Source organism: Propithecus coquereli, unplaced genomic scaffold (assembly GCF_000956105.1).
Source record: "Propithecus coquereli isolate 6110/MARCELLA unplaced genomic scaffold, Pcoq_1.0 Scaffold669, whole genome shotgun sequence".
Classification (NCBI taxonomy): Eukaryota; Metazoa; Chordata; class Mammalia; order Primates; family Indriidae; genus Propithecus; species Propithecus coquereli.
In genome coordinates, this window is record NW_012152718.1 from 447,252 (window position 1) to 468,360 (window position 21,109).

At 44.4% G+C, this 21,109-nt stretch overlaps 1 protein-coding gene across 1 annotated transcript in view; it reads right to left on the minus strand.

Moving 5' to 3' along the window:
• GRM8 (glutamate receptor, metabotropic 8) overlaps positions 1-16,712 on the minus strand; it is a 156,302-nt gene extending 139,590 nt beyond the window's left edge. Inside the window, exons 1-2 of the mRNA XM_012660447.1 lie at positions 16,216-16,712; positions 5,906-6,729 (exon numbers count right to left, since the gene is read on the minus strand). Coding sequence (XP_012515901.1) covers positions 5,906-6,415 — 510 coding nt within the window. The 5' untranslated portion in view covers positions 6,416-6,729; positions 16,216-16,712. The remainder of the gene's footprint in view (positions 1-5,905; positions 6,730-16,215) is intronic.
• Between the last annotated feature and the right edge of the window lie 4,397 nt (positions 16,713-21,109).

The window sequence follows — 21,109 nt, forward strand, 5'->3', positions numbered from 1 at the left end:
AATGTGGGATGATTAAATAAGGCTAATTAACAAATTCATCACCACATACTTTTTGTGGTGGAAAAATTTAAAATCTACTTTTTTAGCAATTTTGAAATATACAATGCAAATTTTTAATGTTAAAAAAAATCTGTTTAGAGAAAATGTGAATTTGTAGGAAAATGGGAAAGCACATGAAAATAGGAACTCCCAAAATATATCATATTTCTTTCTTTCTCCCCTTCTCCTTCCTTCTGTTCCTTTTTCTAAAAGAGGATAAACGTAAAACAAAAATTCTATTTTTTTCCTATCTACCCAACACATATTATTTCCAATATTGAGACTGCGATCAGGGAAGGAGTAGAGAGAGATGGTTTATTCATTCATTCATTACTTAACAAACATCAGTTGGGTTCCCAGACAGGTCCATGCTAGGTGCTGGGAATACAGCAACAAACTAAACATACATGGATCCTGCCCTCATTGCTTATGGTCTAGTGGGGATACAGACAAGTGAATAACTACAACAGAGTTGGATAAATGCTAAGAAGAAGAACAGGCTGCTTCTTTGTTACATGTAACAAAGAAACTTAACCTAGTCAAGGAAAGTGAGAAAAGACTTCCAAAAGAGAGGTGGACCTTCATCCTGGGAGTAACAGTAGCCATGAAAGAGTTTTAAGAAGGGGAAAGATATTACCAAGTCTGCATTTCTGACAGATGTCTCTGGCTGTGAGTTTAAGTGCTGCTCACCATGGGCAGTGCCATTCTCCCCCAATACCACTGCTTTGGATCACTATAAGAAAGAGTACCCATCATCTCTCCTCTAAGGAGAGTGGGCTCTTTTCAAAGTTAAATTAGAACTTGCTACAGTACCAAAGGATTGACTGAAGGAGTCTATCTTTCCAATTTTCATTATCTATTTGCCACCAAATAAGATTGAACATGAAATGTTACTGCCTGCTGAGTTTACTGGCTGCACTCATTTGTCTGTCCATCTAACTTGATGAGCCCAGATATGGCAACTTTACCTTTTCATAGTTTTATAGTTAGCCCATTGTGTGCAATAAATAACTCTCAAAACACTTGGCCTTATGGAAGTGGTTACTGTAGTTGGTAGAGTCTCTTGGAAGAAAAATATCTTGGTAAACACAGCATGGGTAGGCAAAGACTTCCAGGGAAATGGGGTGCTTCTCTGTACTTCATTGACTTCACATGAAGATCAATTTTAGCCATTTATAACCAGCACACTTCCACATGGGGAGAAATTATCTAGCCTACCCACAAATGGATTTCTATTTAAAAGTCTCATTTGATTGCTTTGGGAAGGATACACTACAGACTATCTAACCCCTATCCTTCAAGAGTAGAAAATCAACAATCCAGGTAAAGTGTAACTAAAAAAACAAAAGAGAGAGGAATTATATCTGACACTGTCCTCTTCTAACCCAATGCATCTTTGCGGACATTAATGTGCGTTACCTCCAGCATCAATGTGCTATTTTTAACTTAGAATGTTCAATCTTTTCTTAAAGTAAGACATATGATTAGTGTTTGGAGAAATAGATCTTCTCTAGTTTAAAAGGGAAGAGTGGAAATGTTCTAGAAAAGAGAAAAAATTGAGCCTTTCATAAAACACAAAGTTAATCTATGTGCTTCCCAGTCAACATGCCCAAAAGGCTCCCTCTTTCTTTTTTAATTCTTTTCAAACTACACAATTGCTGAGAGTTGGGCCCCTCTTTTCACTGGGCTCTCTGCAATACAGGAGCCCCTGAGGTGTCCTTTGTACCTTTGTACAGGATGGGACCTTCCTGGGTTTGCTATTCTGCAGTTACATGTCACATTATCCTAATTGATACTACTGTTATCTAAAGCCATTAACATGCGACAGGGGTCAAAGAATCACGCAGGTGACTGCTCTGCCCCATGTTAGCAGATATATGACATGTATGGGCATGTATGTGCTTGTGTGTGTATGTGTGTTTAAGGCACAGTAGTGCTTCTAGAAAGTTCAGATCATTAAAGCCTCGTTCTGTGGCTCTCAAACTTGGTTCCACTCCCAAAACACCGCAGTCACTGGGTCCTGCCACTTTAAAAGCCTCCTGGGTTGTTTTGATAATCCAACACATACTCCTTTGGCAGTGAGGCGAGAACAGCATGAACTCCACCTCACATTGGGGTTGAGCACCACTGGTCTAGCAGGGCAGTCAGCATCATATGGGCCAAGGCCACAAAGCATTTTCTGCTCCCAGGCTGTGTCCAGCTCCAGCCCCTTGGCCAACCCTCCTCTGAATTTAGAGGGGCCAATGTTTTCATTTGCTTCTGAGCTTTGATAAGAAGAGAAACAAAGAAAGGACACCACTTCCCTGTAGATCAGATGAGCAGGGCCCCCTGCATTCCAGGCAGACAAGGTGGCCATCTAGGAGGTACAGTCTCTGTGGGGACTAAATGAACCTCCCCCACTGATGCCACGATCTCCTTTACAAAGACAAATCATTTCATTCACCATTAGTGATCCTGTGGGAAATAAAATCCTCCTCTGTCTTAAACACAGACACACTAACATGCAGATGACTGATAATACATAGATCCTTCGTATCAAGTTTTGACTGGGAGAACATTGAGGAATACAAAGACAGCAAGGGCTACCACGGGAAGCACAAGCCTGGAGAAAGCGATAGACGGCAATGCCTGTAAGACTTTGTCTCCTTCACGGTTTAGTTCAGGCAGAGCCTGCAGGCAAAGACATGACCTTCCCAAGGTTTTCCAAAAAAAGAGAAGTGAGACACTTGGAGATTACTTCCAATTTTGTCCCAAATATTTTCTATAAAATTTTAATCAGGTCCCAGACACATTCTTAAAACCCCAATTCCTGTTTATTGCTGAGCAGGGCAATAAATAAATCCATGAATTAAGACCTGGTTTGTATCCCTTATGATCAAAGTTAATTGTTTGTATGTTTTCCACAATGGAGTGGAAAGTAACTTCTTTAACTCCATTAATCCAGGAATAAGTGGCAATGCATTGATTTCTGTGTATCTTTTTAGATACTATGTGTCTTACGCTATCCTCGAAGGGCCCCAGCTCCATAAAGATGTCCTAAAATTTATTTTTGTTCAAGTCATAGCATTTGGCTTAAGAAAATTATTACTTCTCAAAATGGAACTGTATGTCAATCCCCAATGCATTCACTGCCTATCATTCCTTTGATAGTCCTTCTAATATTTCATGTCAGTCCTAGCATATGTGTATAAACAGAAGACATCCATACATAAAGTGGACAATTTTCTATCCCAAGAGTGACCATCATTATTTCATAATTAATATCACTGTGGAGTGTTAGCTGAAGGTCAAGTATAAATCACCAAAGGAAATTAAAGTAGCACAACAATGATGAGTTGCTATTATTTAATTCACATTCAAATGGTTCCATGTCAGCCAGAAGATGGGCTGGGCACCTACACCCTCTCACTGACTGACTTTCGAATAAGATGAATTTTTCAAGTCCAGTAATTTGGTTAATAAGTAGATTTGCTTTCACATATTAAGTGCTTGCTGTGTGGGCCAGTGTACTGATCATATTAGTTATGACACCTACCATAACTAGCGCCTCTGCCTGGCTAAAAGTGACCCACTCTCTGCACTTTGGCCAAGGATAGGGAGAGCAGCCCCTGCATGTGCTGGCCAAGAGTGTCTCAAGAGTTGGCCTGGAGCACTGGACTCTGCCCAAGGAGTCAATAATAATTCTATCACCCAGTCAGATAAGGTCCCTCCAGGATTACCCAAGAGAGTAAGAGAATTGGCCAGTGAGGGAAGAGGAGAGCAGAGAGAAGCCAGGTCCAGCCTGCATAAAACAAAACTCTCCTCTTGCCTTCAGATGGTCTAAAGGTTCCTTCAGCAGCCCAAGGAACCAAAGGACAAGGCCAAGTCTGGATGGAAGACTTCACCTGCATTTTCTCATTAAACACACCCAACAACCTAACATAGTCTTATCATTACCCTCATTTTACAGATAAGCAGCAAAAATTAATGTAAACAAGCTTTGAAAACCTCCTCCACCCCACTCAAATCCCACTTTCGGCTGGGCACCAGACTCCAGTAAAAAGACAGGTTTCACAGGAGTTAATGGGATTGATGGGAACCAGAATTGGTGTAAAAGGGGAGGGAAATGGGAAGGGAAAGACCCTCACGAAGGTTTTTCTTTTCTCCAAAAGTGGGTGCTTTTGAGCCACAGCCACTGAGTTAAGAACAGAAAAGAGATGCTTTGGAGCAGGTGAGGAGGGAGTTCAAACCAGGGAAGGGAGTTGGGAAAGTTTCTGTGCTGGACACCACCCCAGAGCAGAAAATGCCATGTGGCTCAGAGCTGGGACTGCTGGAAGAAATCCTAGATCCCAGGACATTGCAGGAAACCTGGAAAATCTGGTTCTGCATCTTGCCTCCAGGCAAGGAGTCAGCTAACCCAAGAGAAATTGTTAACAACTACCTAGTTTGCCTTGAAGGTTTCCAGAGATGGAAAATTAAAGCAACCTTAGCTGCCTGTTTTAATTCTGTGTCCTTCTCATTGCCAAGAGGCTCTCCTAATGTCCTGCTCAAATGTCTCCAGCACTCCCTGAAGGCTGTTTGTGCCTCTTCAGTACTCCTTAGACACAGAGAGCTTCTGCTCAGCATCCTCCTCATTTAAGAAAATTTCATCAATCTGAAAATAGCCATTAAGCTGCCTGTTGGCATTTTCTTCTCTAAACTAAGGCAATTCATACCAAGGCTGCACAGCCATTCCAGGGGAGGTTAAAGAGAGAATTATAGTACGATAAGTAGGCTGGACAAGATATCTTACAAATCAGAAATCATTTGATTCAATTCCTTTCATCTTTTGTGTAAAGTTTTCCATTACTTTGCTCATTTTTGTCACAATATCTGTCATCTGTTGGACTTCTCCATATTCTTTTAATATTTTTAAATCTAACATGCATAGGAATAGTTTTTCATAATATAAAACAAAGGCTCATTAATTCAGACTAAGTTGGAAAAGTCATGTGCCACTGAGTAAGAAATCAGAGTGAAAAGCATTTTCAATTAAACAAATTATGTCTATTACAAAAGACTACATAATGGTTATTCAAGAAATAAAATGAGAAAGCTAGTGAAAATAGTGAGTTACAGTAACTTTATTTTCATGGCAATTTATACTTTTCAAAGTGTTTTTACCTATATGATTTCATATTGCCAATTTCATTCAATATATAATTGCAATGTATAGGTAATAGATCATGAAACCTAAATCAAAAAGTCTTCATTTATCCTGCTAAATTTTAACTTTTAACTCAATAAGAATTATATATAATTATTCCAAGTCTATATCAGAGCAGTCTGAATTAATGAGGTTCTGCTCTATTGTAGTTACAATAAGCCTGACAATTTTATGGCCATCTTATCTCCTAGAGTGTCACTTTCATCTACACATTAGTAATAAATACTGTTGCTTTACAAAGGAACTTTGTCATAACAGAGCATCCCACCTTAAAGAAGTTTCATGAAGTATCTTATAGTTCAAATATCATAGAGATGTTTTGTATGATAAATGTGTTAAGAGCTCATTATGCTCTTTTAAAATGCTTGCTTTGATTTAAAGTAAGTCTAATAAGGAGATTATCCCAAGATGGCGAGGACCCAATATGTCACAGAACTTATCACCTCTCTCTCTGGGGTTAAAAAAAAAGCAGTCAAAATTAATCCAATTGATTGTCAATAATAGAACTAAACCAACTCATGTAGAAACCCACACTCAGAACGCCCTATTTGAGGAACCTGGTGACACTGAGAGGGTCTATGAGCACTTTCCCCATCTTCGCTTTCTTCTTAAACCTGCAGTTGGACTCACAATGATTCACTGTCCTTTTGCAATGGTCAGAAAGACAATGCTTTTACTTACCTTAAAAAGTCTTAAAATGTTAGCAACCATGATGGACACAGAGCTTGCTGCAGCACCTATGACGCCAGAAATCTTGTCGGGCTTGGTGAAAATGGGTGGATCTCCATTAGCACACTTCACATCAGAAGCATCTTTCTCTATTAAAGCCTGCACAAACGTTAGGGACTGCTCCAAAGCATAGGTGTCCCTGGAGCACGTGTCGAGGATCCGTACACCCAGGGTGATGTTGGAAAGGAGATCAGGGTCCTTGTTAATCTGGTCGATTGCATAAAGCATGGCCTCAAGTCTGTGGATCCCCTTTTCCTTCTTCAGCTCCCCACAAGGCACCCCTCTCTCGCCCTTTGCATGGACAGGGAAGAGACCCCCCAAAATGATGTCTCCATCCACCCGTATGGAATGGGCGTACTCTTGGCTGTGAGTTCTTTGCATCATTGTGAGGATCCAGTAGAACTTGGCAGTCAAGAGGAAAAAACAAGAGCAAGAGGCTGACCTCTTTCCCTCACATACCATTTTCTCCACGGGTGGTGTTACAATCCAAGACCCGAAGTTTATTCTTGCCACAGAAGAAGGGGGACCACCTGTGGCTGCACCTTCTGGAGGCTACCATCAGGGCCCATGGGGGAAAGGCTCTGTGGGCATCAGCAAGTTTTCTTGATTTAAACGTCACAGTGAATTTCCATCAGACCCCTAAGGTTCAATTTTGTTTCCTTATCAAGTCGACTCGCCTGGAATGGTGCAAAAATTAGAATAACATCTGAGGTTCCAATGTTGGGATGAGGTCAACAATTCACGTTCTTGAAGTCAGCCTTGTAGCAGAATTATTCCTGAGGGGCAGGAGGAGGGGAAAAAAGGAGGGTTCAGTTCAGTGGGTCTACATTTTTCACATTTTTAAGCCCTGTTTACACCAAGCTCTTTAAAAAAAAAAATTCTCCTATTCAGTAAGAAAGTAATTCTTTTTGTCCCCCAGTGATTCTGAACACCTGGCTGCACTGCATCTAAACAGGGAGATTGATGACACTTTTGGAGTGAGGGAAACAGAAAAGTATCAGAAATTAGGTTGATTCTCCCAAGCCAGAAAGTATTTTTATTTATCATTTTATTTCAATAAATCCTATTTCCATGAAGGTAAAAATCCTGTGAATGGATGGCATTATTTCTTTTCAAATCTGTTGTTATTTTTTATGGCCATCTGAATTTAGCACTTAAATTTTATCAACAAAATCATAATGAAAGGTTATTTTCTGTGATGTATTCAACAAGCCAGTCATCTGTTAATGACATTTTTTGGTGCCTCAGATTTCCCAGTGGGAAAAAGTGATTATTCAATTACAAAAAAAAAGAAAGAAAGAAATCCACCTAAAGAACTCAAAAATGTGTAAGTTTTGTAGCTTATGAAAAAATTTAACACAGAATGTCAGCTATTTCATATGAATTATCTTATTTCTCTCTGGTAACAAAACAAAGACTTGAAAATTAAACATGTAGGGAGGGTTATGTGTGAAGATATTCCTATCACCACAGTCAGGGTTTCCAATTAATTTGTCAGGGTGGAAGCAATGGGTATGCTTACAGTTCTGAAGTAAACAGGCCTTGATCCCAGACTCACCAGAAGCAAATCAGAGCTGGCGATCAATTGAAGAGCTTCTTAATTTTGTCTGACTCAGTGGGGAAAACAGCTATTTCATCAAGACTAGAAATAACCTGGAGTGAAAAAGTCTACAGGCAAATCTATAGAAAAAGTTTTTTCTAGGGCCTTCATCCTCAAAGAATTCCATAAGATTCTGTCAAAGGACTTTCGAAGATGTTTAACTAAAAATGAAAACTGACTTAACATAGGGAATCTGAGATTTGAAATGCACATATAATTAAGAAAATTAATTAACACACAATTTACTTTGGCAGGATGGTTAATCTAATGCTCACTTCTAAACTATTTATATATGAGTTTGAAACCTGAAATTTGAACAATTCTCCTCTCCCCTAGCCAACTAACATCTGGTTGTATTTTCCATTCACTTGTTCACGTTCCAATTCATAAAATTTTCTTTCTGCCCTCCTTGTCCCAAAAGAAAGAATGGGGCCTCCCTAGGGAACAACTGAACATATGCCCACACACCTTTAGAGAAAGCTGCACTTTTTTCACTTTCAGATTAGAAAAGGGAGCACATAGTAGTCCAATGCCCCATTTGTCTGATTGTACAGCTGGAGGCCTGGCCAACCAACAGCCCACACTGCTGATAGAGTTCTATGCTGCCTGTGACAAGTATTCCCTGCTCCTAGCACACGCTAAGCCTTGGATTTCCTCTATGCTGCCCCAAAATACTTAGTCCTTTCCTGATTTTTCTCACCACTTAACTGAAAGTACCCTCACACTCAATTCTCCTGACAGCTGCTTCTCCCTCAGAAAATCTGTGATTCAACAACAGCCTGATCTCAAACATTCCACAAAAGGAAATATTTAGAAAGTCAACTTGACTTTTTGGATGAAGCCATTTAAGTGATAGACCATAAATTATACTGATGGCCCATCAAGGATAGGATTATGTTTTACAATTTCACAAGGAAAACCAGTCACATGATAGTTAAACCTCTTTAACTCCAATCACTAGTTGAGAATTTGAGACTAAGTCCACATGGCTGGGTTGACCCTTACTCTGACAAAGCACAGAATGAATAGATAAATAAGGAGAACAAGAAACGTTTAACGGGGGAACGAATGCAACCTGTTGTTCTCCAAAGACCAACCTTTCTTTATTACACCAAGCTACCTCCCAGGTACTTAAAATACTTAAGAGAATAAATGGTCTTCAATTATAGACAAATATATAAACAGTCCATCTTTTAATCACAAAGCATCCTTACCTATCTATTCATGTGGCATTAACCTAGTTCCATGTGTTGTAGAGTTCTGAAAGTAATAAAATTGAGTTGCCTTTGAAATAACTGGTGTTTGCAATAATGTTTAGTCTCTGATATCTCACAGGTCTGTTTGGAGCTCTAATTTAAGGAAAGGTTTGGGGAGGAATAGCAGTGAGGCAGGAATCAGTTTTGCTTAATGGATGAATGCACTGAAATGGAAAACGAGAGGCTCAGTTTTGGTTTTATTTCAGTTTCATTTATTGAACACTGAACAGCTCACATGAATTTTTGCTTGAGTTTCCTCCTCTGCAACATAGAATTAACTGCATGTAACCTCTCTGAAGGTTGATTTTTCTTGTCTGTAAAGGGGTGATAGAACCTGTCACAATAGCATATGTGGAAAGCACAGTATCTGGTATAGGGTGAATGCTCAGTAGACAGGAGCTATTGTTGCTGACCTACTCTGTAATTCATTTTCTACTAAAGCAGAGCAACGTTGTCTGTATTTGCCCAGTTGGTGAGATTTTTACTGAATTTTGTTTGTCACTTTAAAAATAAAATCAGAGCTACTTATAAAATATTTAAATATTGCAGTTATTTCTAAATCTGATACATTGTCATAAAAATCACAGACTCTTGATGGCTAGAAGGTTTAGTTTCCCTTTTAAATTCTAAGAAAAATATATCTGAAAGTTTGTGAAAAACTACAAAAACTACATCAATTAGGTTTCATTGTGTAATCTTAAGTTGCCTAATCTTGTTCTTATACAATTCTTGTGAGCTCTGATCCAAACTCATCCTAGTTTGAATCACTAGGTTTTAAAGAAATTGTAGTCTTTTTGTGCTATAGATACAAATACCTCTACTTTGTGTTCTGTCTTTAATTTAAAGTGTAACAGCTTTTCTCTAAAACTGACCTTCCTTTTGGGTTTGGTAGAAACCTTCCTTGTGCTGATGGACTTCTGCAAGGTGTGAGGCCTGCAATCCAGAAACCAACTTCCCAGGGAAGCAGACATCCTGGACTATGTCTGAGCCCTGCGGCAGGGAGGGGAGGTGGGGGGCATGCAACTTTGTGGGGAAGCTTACCATGAACCTCAGACCCCTTCCTGTACACTCTCTCCCAGCCCATCCCGAGCACACCATACATCATATATCATTAGCCTTTCCGTTGGCAGTCTCAAAGACCTGGGGCTCTTGGGAGCAGGCCCTCTGGCTGGAACTTGAGTCTGTGGATCCCTAATAGTGCTCTGGCTGTTTCCTGAAAGGCCAGTAGTAAGAACACCTCCTCATGGGCCAGAGCCTAGAATTCTGCTTCTTTTTATTTCTACCTGCCTTCTCTGTACCAAAGTCTCAAGTACCTAACTTAGCATCTCCATGAATTTTCATATACCAATCATTAGCTCTTATGTAAATAAGAAAAGAAGACTCTGAGGGGTCGAGTATGGCCCCAAACCCTGAGCTAGTGAGTGGCAGTGCTGCCAAGTCCTCAGGTCCCCAGAGTGGGTCCTGCCCTTGGAGAAAGCCCCAATGCTGCAAGGGCTTGCTGTGGCCACACCAGTGAAGGGGAGGGCCCTGTTCCTCCACTGAAATCTTCCAGAAATCTGTACACCTTCAATGGTTAGTTCTCAAAGCACAATAATGTACTGATTAAGAAGGGACAATCTTGGGGCATTTTTGAGAGGGTGATTTCTGAATCTCTCAGGGGGCTGAGCATACTCACTGCAGTTCATCCAAACACCTGTGCTTCAAATCAGGTTTCCTAATGCAGTGGGAACACACCCACCAAAACACGTAGGGTCTATCAAGGGCCTACTGTCATGTCTTCCTCTGGCACTTAGCAAGTGAAATTAAGATATGATATGGTTAAATCCTCGCTGAGGAATATCATTAGTCAAGAATTGTAATTTTTTTCTCATAAAAAGGCCAAAGCAGTATTCCTATGATGCATTCCATTCAGCTCCTTAACAAAAAGGTTAAGCTGCATATTGTCATCAATTCACAAAACTGCCCACACTTGCAACTCTTTTTGTTGTTTTTGAAAATGCATCCTATTTCTGTATCATCTCCATTGCTGCAACATGTGTGCATGGCCACGGATTCTTGGTGGGGCAAAGTGGGGATGGGACACAGAGTTCTCCCTTGACAACAGAGGCCTGTAATTGGACCCTTGTCTAACAATCACTGGCTGGTGACACTGAACATGTCCCTTCACATCTGTGTGCTTCCATTTCCTCATCTATGAAATGAGTGAGATAGACCATCCGATCTCTAAGGTATCTTCCAGTTTTTCATTCTGAGATTCTATTATTTAATAATAAGAGAATATCAGATATGCTCAAACATCAGAGCAAGGCTTTGTCAACTAAACATAGTAACTGATTTTGTTTGCAAGCTGAGTGACTTTTTTACCATTAGTGAGAGAAGGTTACGAAAGCTCTTCGACGTAAGAAAGTCCCATATTAAGAAAATCCAATACAGAAGAAGCTGAACTTACTAAACAGACAACTATGAAAGTGATTATTTGCATTACAGAAGAATTCGCCACAGGTTTCCTTTACATAGCTAAATCCCATGCATTTAAAAAACAATCTGATTTGGCAGAATTCAATTTGCAACCTTATTTTTCCAATAACACAGCTATTACATAAAAGACCATATTTAAAGTAATGAGAAGCCACTTTTACAGTACATATCAGAAAATAAGAGGGAAAAGAGGTGACACTAGCACTTACTGAATGCCTACAGTGTGCCTCGAGTTTCACACACATTATTTCATTTCCTTCTTAAAATACACCTATGAGGTTGGTATCACAGCCCCCATTTGGGATATGAGGAACATGAAAATGGAAAAATATATGACTGTGTCTAAAGTCTCAGGCCAGGATTAACATGCAGGACTACTTTTAGATTCTTTCCCTGGGTGCAGGAGACCATGGTGGATATCGAGCTAACCCTGATGTGACAATGTGAACTGTGAGTGGGACATCCTGGGGTCCTAGGAGATCCTGGTTCTAGTCTCATTCCCCCAGTACTTACTGTATGGCATTGGACAAGTCACTTCACCTGGTCTCAGTTTCTTTGTTCCTAAAATGAAAAATGATTTCTACCTTCCTCTATGTTGTGAAATCAAATGATTATAATGTATATAAAAGTACTTGATAAATTGCCAAGTGCTGTAAGAATGTACAGGAAATACTGTTAGTTTAATAATCAGTCCTAAAACTAAAATATTTCACTGGAGTATTATATTTGGAAAATCTAAGAAAACCACTTTCCCATCACCCTCAGAGCTAGTCAGACCTTAACAATAGTCATATGTCCAAGGAATCAACCCTAAAGAGCCCACATTGAGAGCACAGAGCTTGAAGAAAAATTGGAAAGAAGGACGCAACAGGAAAAAGCAATGGAAGTACAATGTCTGACCTGGAGAAATGAAGGTCATGGACACTTGGAGCCTCCAAAGGGTTATTCTGAAGGAAGTGGTGAAAAAGATATTCTTCTGCAGCGAAAATAGGACAATAGGAAATCTTCCCAAGTTGTAAGTGGCTTCTGCCACTGTGCAAGTCAGCCAATATACAGCCAGCAGATTTCTAGCTATAGGCACAACCCTTCCCAGAAAAGTAGGAAACTGGCAACACATGTGCTCAACAACCACCACGTACTCCTCTTGGGCCTTTCTTAGATCTTCCTGCTTTTGATCACTTGCTGCCCAGCCCTACCCTTCCCTCTCCTCCCCAGAGCTGGGTCTCCTCCCTACATCAGGGCTGATGCAGATGTTTCCTACCAGGTCACAACCTCAAGACCTTGTTCTCTCACTACTTTGGCCCTCCCCAGGGAGTGAGTGGATTCATTAGCAGGTATCAAAACCTAAAGATGCATTACTGTCATTCCCCAACTGGAACATCTGCATTTTCAGGATGATTCCTAGGAGAGCTATGATTTCTTTACCAAAGAAATATCACCATTAATAGTGTTTAAGACTGGTGATACAACATGCCACAGTAGAGAGCCATGAGTCAGGAGCCTCTCAATGGTGACACTCAGGTCACTCCAACAGTAATGCCCACCACTTACAAAGCACATCCTGGGATGAGAGAACATTATGCTCAAGGTCCTTCCCAGTCAGTGGGTGAGTTCGTCACAACTAGTCAAAGCACCAAGCAGAAAATGAAAATCAAAGAAAACGTCTCTCGGAGAAAAAAACAGAGGAGGAAGAAAGAAAGGAAAGGAGGAAAGGACAGAAGGAAAAAGGGAGAGAAAGAAAGCCCAAGCCTAAATTGCAACTCCTACCAGAGCAAACCCCCTCTTGAAATGGAAACAATATGATCTGGCTGGCTCTCTGCTCACAGTTTCTCCTGGAACAACATGAAGTGACGATCCTGACTAAGCAAATCACATATGTGAGTCTGGTGATGCCTAACCAGGGTCTAACAAGAAACTAACGAGTTTCTGGAACCTTTGCAAGCCAGGGTACTCCACAGGAGATGTGGCCAGGTCTTTGCTGTGGGTCCAGGAAGAGATAAATCTGTGCAGCATCTTCTTTTAAGACACTGGGACAGAGCAACTCAATTCTCTGGACTAAAGCAAGGTCTTCTTTATGTTAGGTATTCTTCCACCCAAGGAAGATGGCAGGAAAGAAACTTGGAAGGAAAAACTTCATTGCTATCACCAGCATGTGAGTAGTGTTCTGTGCCTCATGCCCTGAAGACAATGGAACATTCTTACACAAAGATTGGCACGCAATTGCCAATGTGAATGTCAGCTGGGTTATTTGCTGCATAAATACCAATTAAACAAGCCCTACAGCAGCTCCAACCTACCCAGCCAGCTTTGAAAAGAGCATATCTCTCCAGACCTCTAACTTTCTCCTGCACTCATTGGAGCTCAGCTATTCCTTTTTCTATTTCTTTTGGATTTAGATGTTTTTAGAATTATTCAAGCAGCCATAACTTGCAAAGGGACCATAATAGGGCAGAACTAGCTAGCAGAAACTAAATAGAACAAATTGAGCCTAAATAACAGTATAGAGCGGTGTTATCATCTTTTTCTTTATTCTGGGTAAATCATCTCTTACAGAGCCTCCCCTCACCTATTTCTCCCCACATCCCTTATTTAAAAGCAAAAATTATCTGTCTTTATCTTAGACATGGTACAACCTGTAGTTGACTCTAAAATAGGAAAACCAAATTTTAAAAAATCTTGGTTCATTTTCCCTGATGGATAAGGCTTTTCTTTTCAAAATTATCAAACCACATATTTTCAAGAACCAGAGAATGAATTTCACGCTGCTGGTTCTGTCTCCTATAGAGAGCTTTCACGATACTATTCACAAGCAAGTGACCAAGGTAAACTAAAGTGGTTTCTGTAGCCATTTGCAATTATTGACAAACAATTTCATAAAGGAAAATGGAAATTACAGGCAAGTGCAATAAGCTGTTTATCCAAGATCTACCTGCTGGTGGCTCTTATTCTATTTTTCTTTCAAGCAAAATACAAGCTATCATTGGAATGCATATCTCCCATTCATGATTTTTCTTGTAAGTATGTCCACCACCGACCCGGTTTTCTAGTTCTGTCAGTTGGCAGGATTTGTATTCAACAGCGGTAGTGGCCGAGACCGTAGTGGTTCTTGGGTGTTCGCGAGATTCCCACACCGTCAGGTCTGTGGGAAAGGATCACTCCCCAAATGGCAAACAGGCATTCCCTCCCGGGGCGGGACTTTCTTGGAAAACTGACGGGTTTGGGGGTTCTGCAACCGGCTATTGGGTCTATTTTCACCCCTGCCATCCTGAGCGCGCAGACACCCTCTGACCCCAGGCTTCACAATTTGGGCCAAGGGGGAACCAATCCCTCAGGGAAGCACGGGGGTGCCGCTTTGCGCAACTGGGTGACTCTCACGCCCCTCCGCATTTCACACGCACCAAGGGAGTGTGTCAGACAGACGGGATTTTTTTGTTGTTGATGTTGGTGTTGTGCGTGGGGGGGGGGGATTCTGTCATATTATCACCAACTATACGAACCTCAAGGGATCTCCCAGTTCTTTGACTGAACAGATGGGCTCACGCTTGGTGAGGCTCAGAGGTCTCTAACTCTGTCTCTATCTCTATCATCTCTGTCCCTTTCTCTCTATCTCTCCCTCAGACAGCAGGCACTCACCCCGCCCCTGGTCCTCACTTCCCCACTGCATCTTCCTTTTTCTTCTCAGTTCCTTGGGCTGTTGAAGCCGGGCTCTGGGCACACCCGGGGCCGCAGGGGCAGTACGTGGTTCCTCGTGCCTTTCCCGGGTCCCCTGGCGCTCCGGGGATTCAGCCTCCGCGCGCCGCCAGGCCACGAGCGCCCCCGCCCCCGGCGCACCTGCCGCCCGAGCGCCCGCGCCCGCAACTGGGGCCACGCTGGCCGCGGGAGCCGCTTTAGAGCTGTCGGGGCGCATTTGCCTCTGCTTTTCAAACAAGATCCCCGAGACCTTTCCTCCTCCCCCGCAACCCCAACAAGACAGGGAACTCCGGCGTTTTCCAGAGAGCCACAAAGAGGAGGGGGGCGCGGAAATCCCAACCTCGCCGGGCTAACTCAGAGAACACAAACTCGAGGCAGTAGTGCGCCGTGCGGAGATGCGGGTATCCAGGACCCCGAAACCGCCCGGCTTCCCCCGCGACCCGCATCTTCCCTAGATCCTGGTTAGACATCCATCCAGCCCACGCTCAGGCGGGCGGGGGTTACCCCAACTCATGCCGGAAGCCGCCAACTTCGGAAATCCCTCCCGTTACATTTGCAAAACCAGGGTACCTCGTCATCTCGGCGGGGCAAGTCCGGATTCCGCCAGGGCAGGTCCAGGAGGTCACCAGGGGCAGGCAAGCCGACGCAGAGCGCTTTAAAATCCTGCCTCTTCACGCCCCATCCGAGCATCCTGGGCGCGCCTGCCCCCTTCCCATCACCCTTCAGTCTCCCATTCGCCGACTAAACTTTTGGGGGATCACATCTCCAAGCCTTGCGAGTTCCAAGCGAAGCCTCCCTCTTTTCTGACCCTCTTCACTGGAATGTAATCACGGGCAGGCAAGAGGGGTGGCTGCCTTGTTCTTTGCAACGTAAAATCAACAGACACCCAATCAAGCTCCAATGCCCGGCCAGCCCCTCGCCCCCTGGCGCCCACTCTCCCTCTTTCCCCCGTTCCCGTCACCTCCGCCTGCCAGTTCTCTCCCAGACTCCGGGTGTGCAAGGCCGTCTACTTGTGCCCTGGAAAAGCAAATCACTAAAGTGATCTGAGAAGGAACGGTGCACCTGGCTGTCCGATGAACGGTGTTAGGGAAGAAATTGGAAAGGGGAATAAAATAGGGGGATTCTCCTTTTTCAGCAAGCACGGCGTTTGGAGGGAGTTTGGGGGCTGGGGGTTTTTTATCCCGTGATTCAACACTTGCTTTCCTCTTCTTTTTCTGCTGCGCGGCGGCGAGTCTTACCCTGCTCCCCGCAGAGGGCGCGGTGAGGAAACCCGCGGGGGGCCCGCAGCTCCATGTCAGCGCCGCCGCCGCCGCCGCCGCCGCCGGGTGAGGCGAGCACCGCGGCCGCACTTGTGGCTGGTCTCGGAGCTGAGGGGGCTGAGCTGGCCGAGCCGGCGCCAAGTCTCTTCCATGTGAATAACAAATACTCCCACCGGCGGCCGCGATTGGTCTGCGCCCGGCGCCTCCCGATCCTCCGCCCGCGGCCATTCACCCCGCGCGGCGCGAGGAGCAGCGGCCGGGATCGCGCTCGGGATCGCCAATCGCTTCGCGCCAACCAGTCACCTCGGGAAGCGGGCGGAGGACCCCCGAAGGGCGGGAGGCCCTGGATTTCGGTGTCACCGAGCTGCCCCGGCGCGGGCAGGGAGAGGGACACGCGGGCGGCGGATCCCCCTCGGTGCTTCAGCCCGAAGCGATGAGGAGACCAGAAATGTCAATAGTTCTGATTTTTAAAAATCACCCCCACCCGCCCCGCCCCCAACAGAAAAGGGAGGACCCAACGACTGAGGGGAGAAGGGCAGGGAGGGTGGGAAGAAGCGGGAGCGGGTAGGAGGAATATGGCTGTGTAGGAGCCGAGTGGCTCCGACTGCCTGGCGAGCCCGGGACCGGCGCGGGAAAGCGCCGCACGACGCGACCTGGGCACGGCAGCCAGCACCCGCGAGCCTGGGGCCCTCCTTATGAGCACAGCTCCGAAAAGAGTCGCCGTGAAGAACACATGGTAGATGACAAGTGTCCCACCACACGCTATCTTTTCGGAGATTCTCAAAGTAGAGCACGCAAGCCGCGCGGGTCCCCTGCAAAGTTTGCCTCACGCCGCGCCGTGGTTCCGCCATTTGTCCTGCCCCGCGGCGCAGACCACTGTCTCCCCCGCTCACCCGCGCCGAGGGTATGGGGGGTGGTGCCTTCTCCGGAGCCCCCGGAGCTCAAGGTTGCACACAATACGGTCCCACTGCGCAGCAGGGGGCGCAGCTGGTCACGGTGACAGTCATTTTATTGAGATAATTCAAGGAGCCGCAGACGCTAGGCGGGAACCTCCTGAGGAGCAGCGCCGCGTGGCTCCTCGGTTTCTGTGAGGAAACCTCGGGATTCCCTTCGCACCCAGCTGATAGAAACGTGTACAGTCCAGCGCCCTCTCCACTAGTTACCGCCCAGGCACCAGCACCCCGCACCCGCCCGGGAGAGAGAAAGAGGGAGCCCCCGCGCAGCCCCGCGCCCCGAGCTGCTGCCGGGCTGGCCGTGTGTTGGTGAGAAAGTTCCATCTAGAGGCAGCCGCGCGCAACTGCAGGCGGCGTCCCCCGGCCGGAGTGAGCCAAGAAGAGATCGACACTGCCGGAGAGGGGCGGCTCCGGGATATAAGAATGGAAAAGGAAAGGATAGACCCCGAAAAAAGGGTCCCCTTCCCCCAAGCGGCATCTCTACAACAAATTTCAAGTTCCTAAGCATCGTGAACTTCATAAGCATCATGACAGGTATCTTGCGTTAATTCTGTATATATTACTTATTCTGCTAAGGTTTCTTTAATGTTCATATCAAACTCTGTGAGATGATCAAAATTGTTAAACCTACCCTACAGATGAAGGAGGAAACCAAGGCCTGGAGGCACGGCTGGAAAGTACTAGAGCCGGAAATCAGAGCTGTTTGGCTTCAAAACCCCATGCACATTCCTCCCCGAGGTTGTCGGCTTTTCCCAAGGCTGGCATTCGTGTGTGAAGTTTCCGTTGAGGAGACAGCTGTCTCATTACTGGTTTCATAAAGCTACCCTTGACCTTTGTCACTTAGAAAAATCTACAGGTTTCTAGCCCAGGGGACCTCTTCCCCTTTCATTCGCTTTCCTTCCCATTTCCTGCCTTTCCCTCCGCATTGAGAGGCTCTTTGGTTGTAAAATCATTCTTTTATGGCCACAACCACCTGGAGAGAGAAAGGAGGACTCAGAGAGATAAAATGGGCTGGGTCGTCTGTCCACAAACTTTTCTGCATAGGGAACCTCAATTCACTGTGAATGTACCATGCAGCCCTGAAAGGGGTGACCAATGACCAGTACAGCCTGGGACAGGCCAGGTAGAAAGAGGAAGAACCTCTGATTGATGCAGAGATGGGGCTGAGTGGTCTCACTGTTTCCATGTCTGTGTATGAAGCTTAGGAGACATTCTTAGGGACTGGAAGAGCTTCCTGCTCCCCCAGAAATGTAAAGTAAGCTCAGTGGCTTGGTTCATTTAGCAGGCAGCCACCCCACCCCAAACTCCAGACTGGTGACATCTGTCTGAGCAGAGTTATCATGGGTAACACAAAGATGTGAATAAATCCCTCTCTAGACCCTTTACTGTGTGTGCATCAGTACATTTGGGGGATAAAAAGAGACATGAAGGAGGGGACAGGCAGAGTAAGCCTGCAAATACCCTGAGCACACAGAATCTGCTGACCATACATGGTCTTCAAGACCTGCTAGAGCCCAGCTGTGGGCCCATAGGGTTGCACCTGGCCTGAGCCAAGAGGGCAGTACCCTGGTGCTCTGGTGGGCCCGTTTCCATAATGAGGACAACACAGCTGACTGTGGCTTTGGAGGCCTGACAAGGCTGAGAGAGGTGCTCAGGAGAGAAATGCCCTTTCCTTATTGATCATTACATGCAGAGAACTGGTGTCTTACAAGAACATTGCTGCCCTTTTTGGTGCAGTTCTCTGACAGATAAGTAACTTACACTCAGGCAAAGTATAATTCTGATGCTTGGTTTTGCATCATGTTTAACTCTTGATACACAGAATGGGACCATCACTCAAATCCTACATAGAATCTGGTCAATAGGGAATGAGCTCTTCTATATATTCTTCAGTGTTTCCAATGACTTTATCTCGTAGCCCCTGAGCAAGTACCATAGGCTCATGTACAGGTTATAATCCACCCAGACTGATAGCAAAACTGGGGCACAGGAAGAGAGATTGTCTCCAAGAGTGATCGGTCCCTGTCAGTAATGTTCACGTGAATAAGACATCAGCTATACACCCCTATTTATCAAGCCCAAATACCATGACTCTGCTTGCTCTTTGCTGCAATCTGAGTCAGGGAAAAGTGTCTGAAGCACAGACATTTCAGACAAGCAGTTGATTCCAGAGTCATCCACCTCACTTCCTCTTGGGCTCCCACCTTCTAGAAACTTGAATGTGTCTTTAGAAAGTGTCTGACCTCATCATCCATCCCACCCCAAATATTTATGCAAGCCAAATATGTTTCCTGGTAGTTAATCCTCCAAGAAGATTTGCCTATAATCTTCTCATTTTCAGTTGATTTAAAATGTGAGAAACTGCCCATGTGTTAGAAAATGCAAAAAACAATGCCATATGTTTGGGGTCCATTTAACTCAAGCTGTAATATATACTCCACACATGGAGATTTATGTCACAATTCCTGCTTCGGGGTAATTATTAAGGCTGGGAACTTTTTTCAGGCTACTCGCCCAGGAGAAATATTGACAGCATGAAGCTCCCACATGGAACAAAGCTGACAGGGAAAAGTGGAAATGGGATTTGTTTCTTTTTGAAACTAAGACAATATTTTTCTTTCTAGACCATCTGCATGTGGCAGGGTGTGTACCATGTGGGATTTGCTCAGCTTATTAAGACACTGGCTGCTGGGAGCAAGATCGGACATGATTGACTGACAATCAGATAGGGCCAATGAGGTTCATGACAGCAGTGTGCTCCATGATCCCACGGTCAACTCACACCTGCATACAAGAGCCATGGGAAAGATTCCCTGAGAATCTATCATGTACAATGTATGTGCATCTCTACTGGCTTCATTTGGGTTCCCCCAGAAGCACAACCTGAGACAAGGATTCAAGGGCAGATGAAGGAAACCCCAGGAGTCAAGTAGGAAAGTGAGCCAATAAAGGGCATATTATCAAGCTAGGTACCACTGTGGGCAACTAAAACTTAATCTCAGTGGGGAACTCTAGAAGCCAGTATAGAACACACACCAGAGAATTGTCTCACCCAAGGAGTGAGGGAGCTGGGGTATCTATACACCAACACCTATCAGTTGTTGGTTAGGAACTGCTCCCACATGATGTTAAATTCTCCAGCAATTCCAGCCTATCACATGGGTGGCAAAGCAGCCTCCAGAAGCCATGTAAAGACCACTGGCAAATAAATGCAGGTGCTGACAGTTAATAGGCAGGTGGTATGTAATCAAGTGGCAAGGGCGAGAAAATCTGGGTAGGTCATAACGAGCATCTACAACACCTGCTCTTAGGCAAACCTCATAAAACATATACTAATCAAGATAATGCCTCTTCACGTGTGATCCAAGGGCCACCTGCCTCAGACTCACTGGGGTGCTGGTTATAAGCACAGATTCCTGGGCCCTACACCAAAACTGTTTGAATCAGACTCCCTGGGATGGAGCCTGGGAATCTGCATGTTTTGCAAACATTCCAGGAGATTCTGATGCTGTTCAATAAAATTTGAAATCTACTTCATTCAGGAAATTGTTCACTCACAGGCTGCCAACAGGCAGCCCATTTAAATACGTAAAAACTTGCTTGCAAACTGAGGAGGCAGACCCTGGAAATTAGGAGCCCAGGGAGGGGATGCCAATGCTGCTAAGATCTGTTTGTGGCCACAAAAGCTCCTTTTCCTCTCTTTTATACCACTCTCCCTTTAGATAGAGCTTAAAATTGAGATTCTATCCAGTCAGTATTTTCTAGGGGAAAAAAAGAGGCTGAGTTCCGGCCCTAACTTTGACTTTAACAAGTCTTATCATTTTGAACTTTTAACATTTCTGCACTGTAATTCCTTATCTATAATGTGTGTGTGGCAAAGACAGACACCTGTCCAACCAAGATTCACGTTCTGCTTCCAA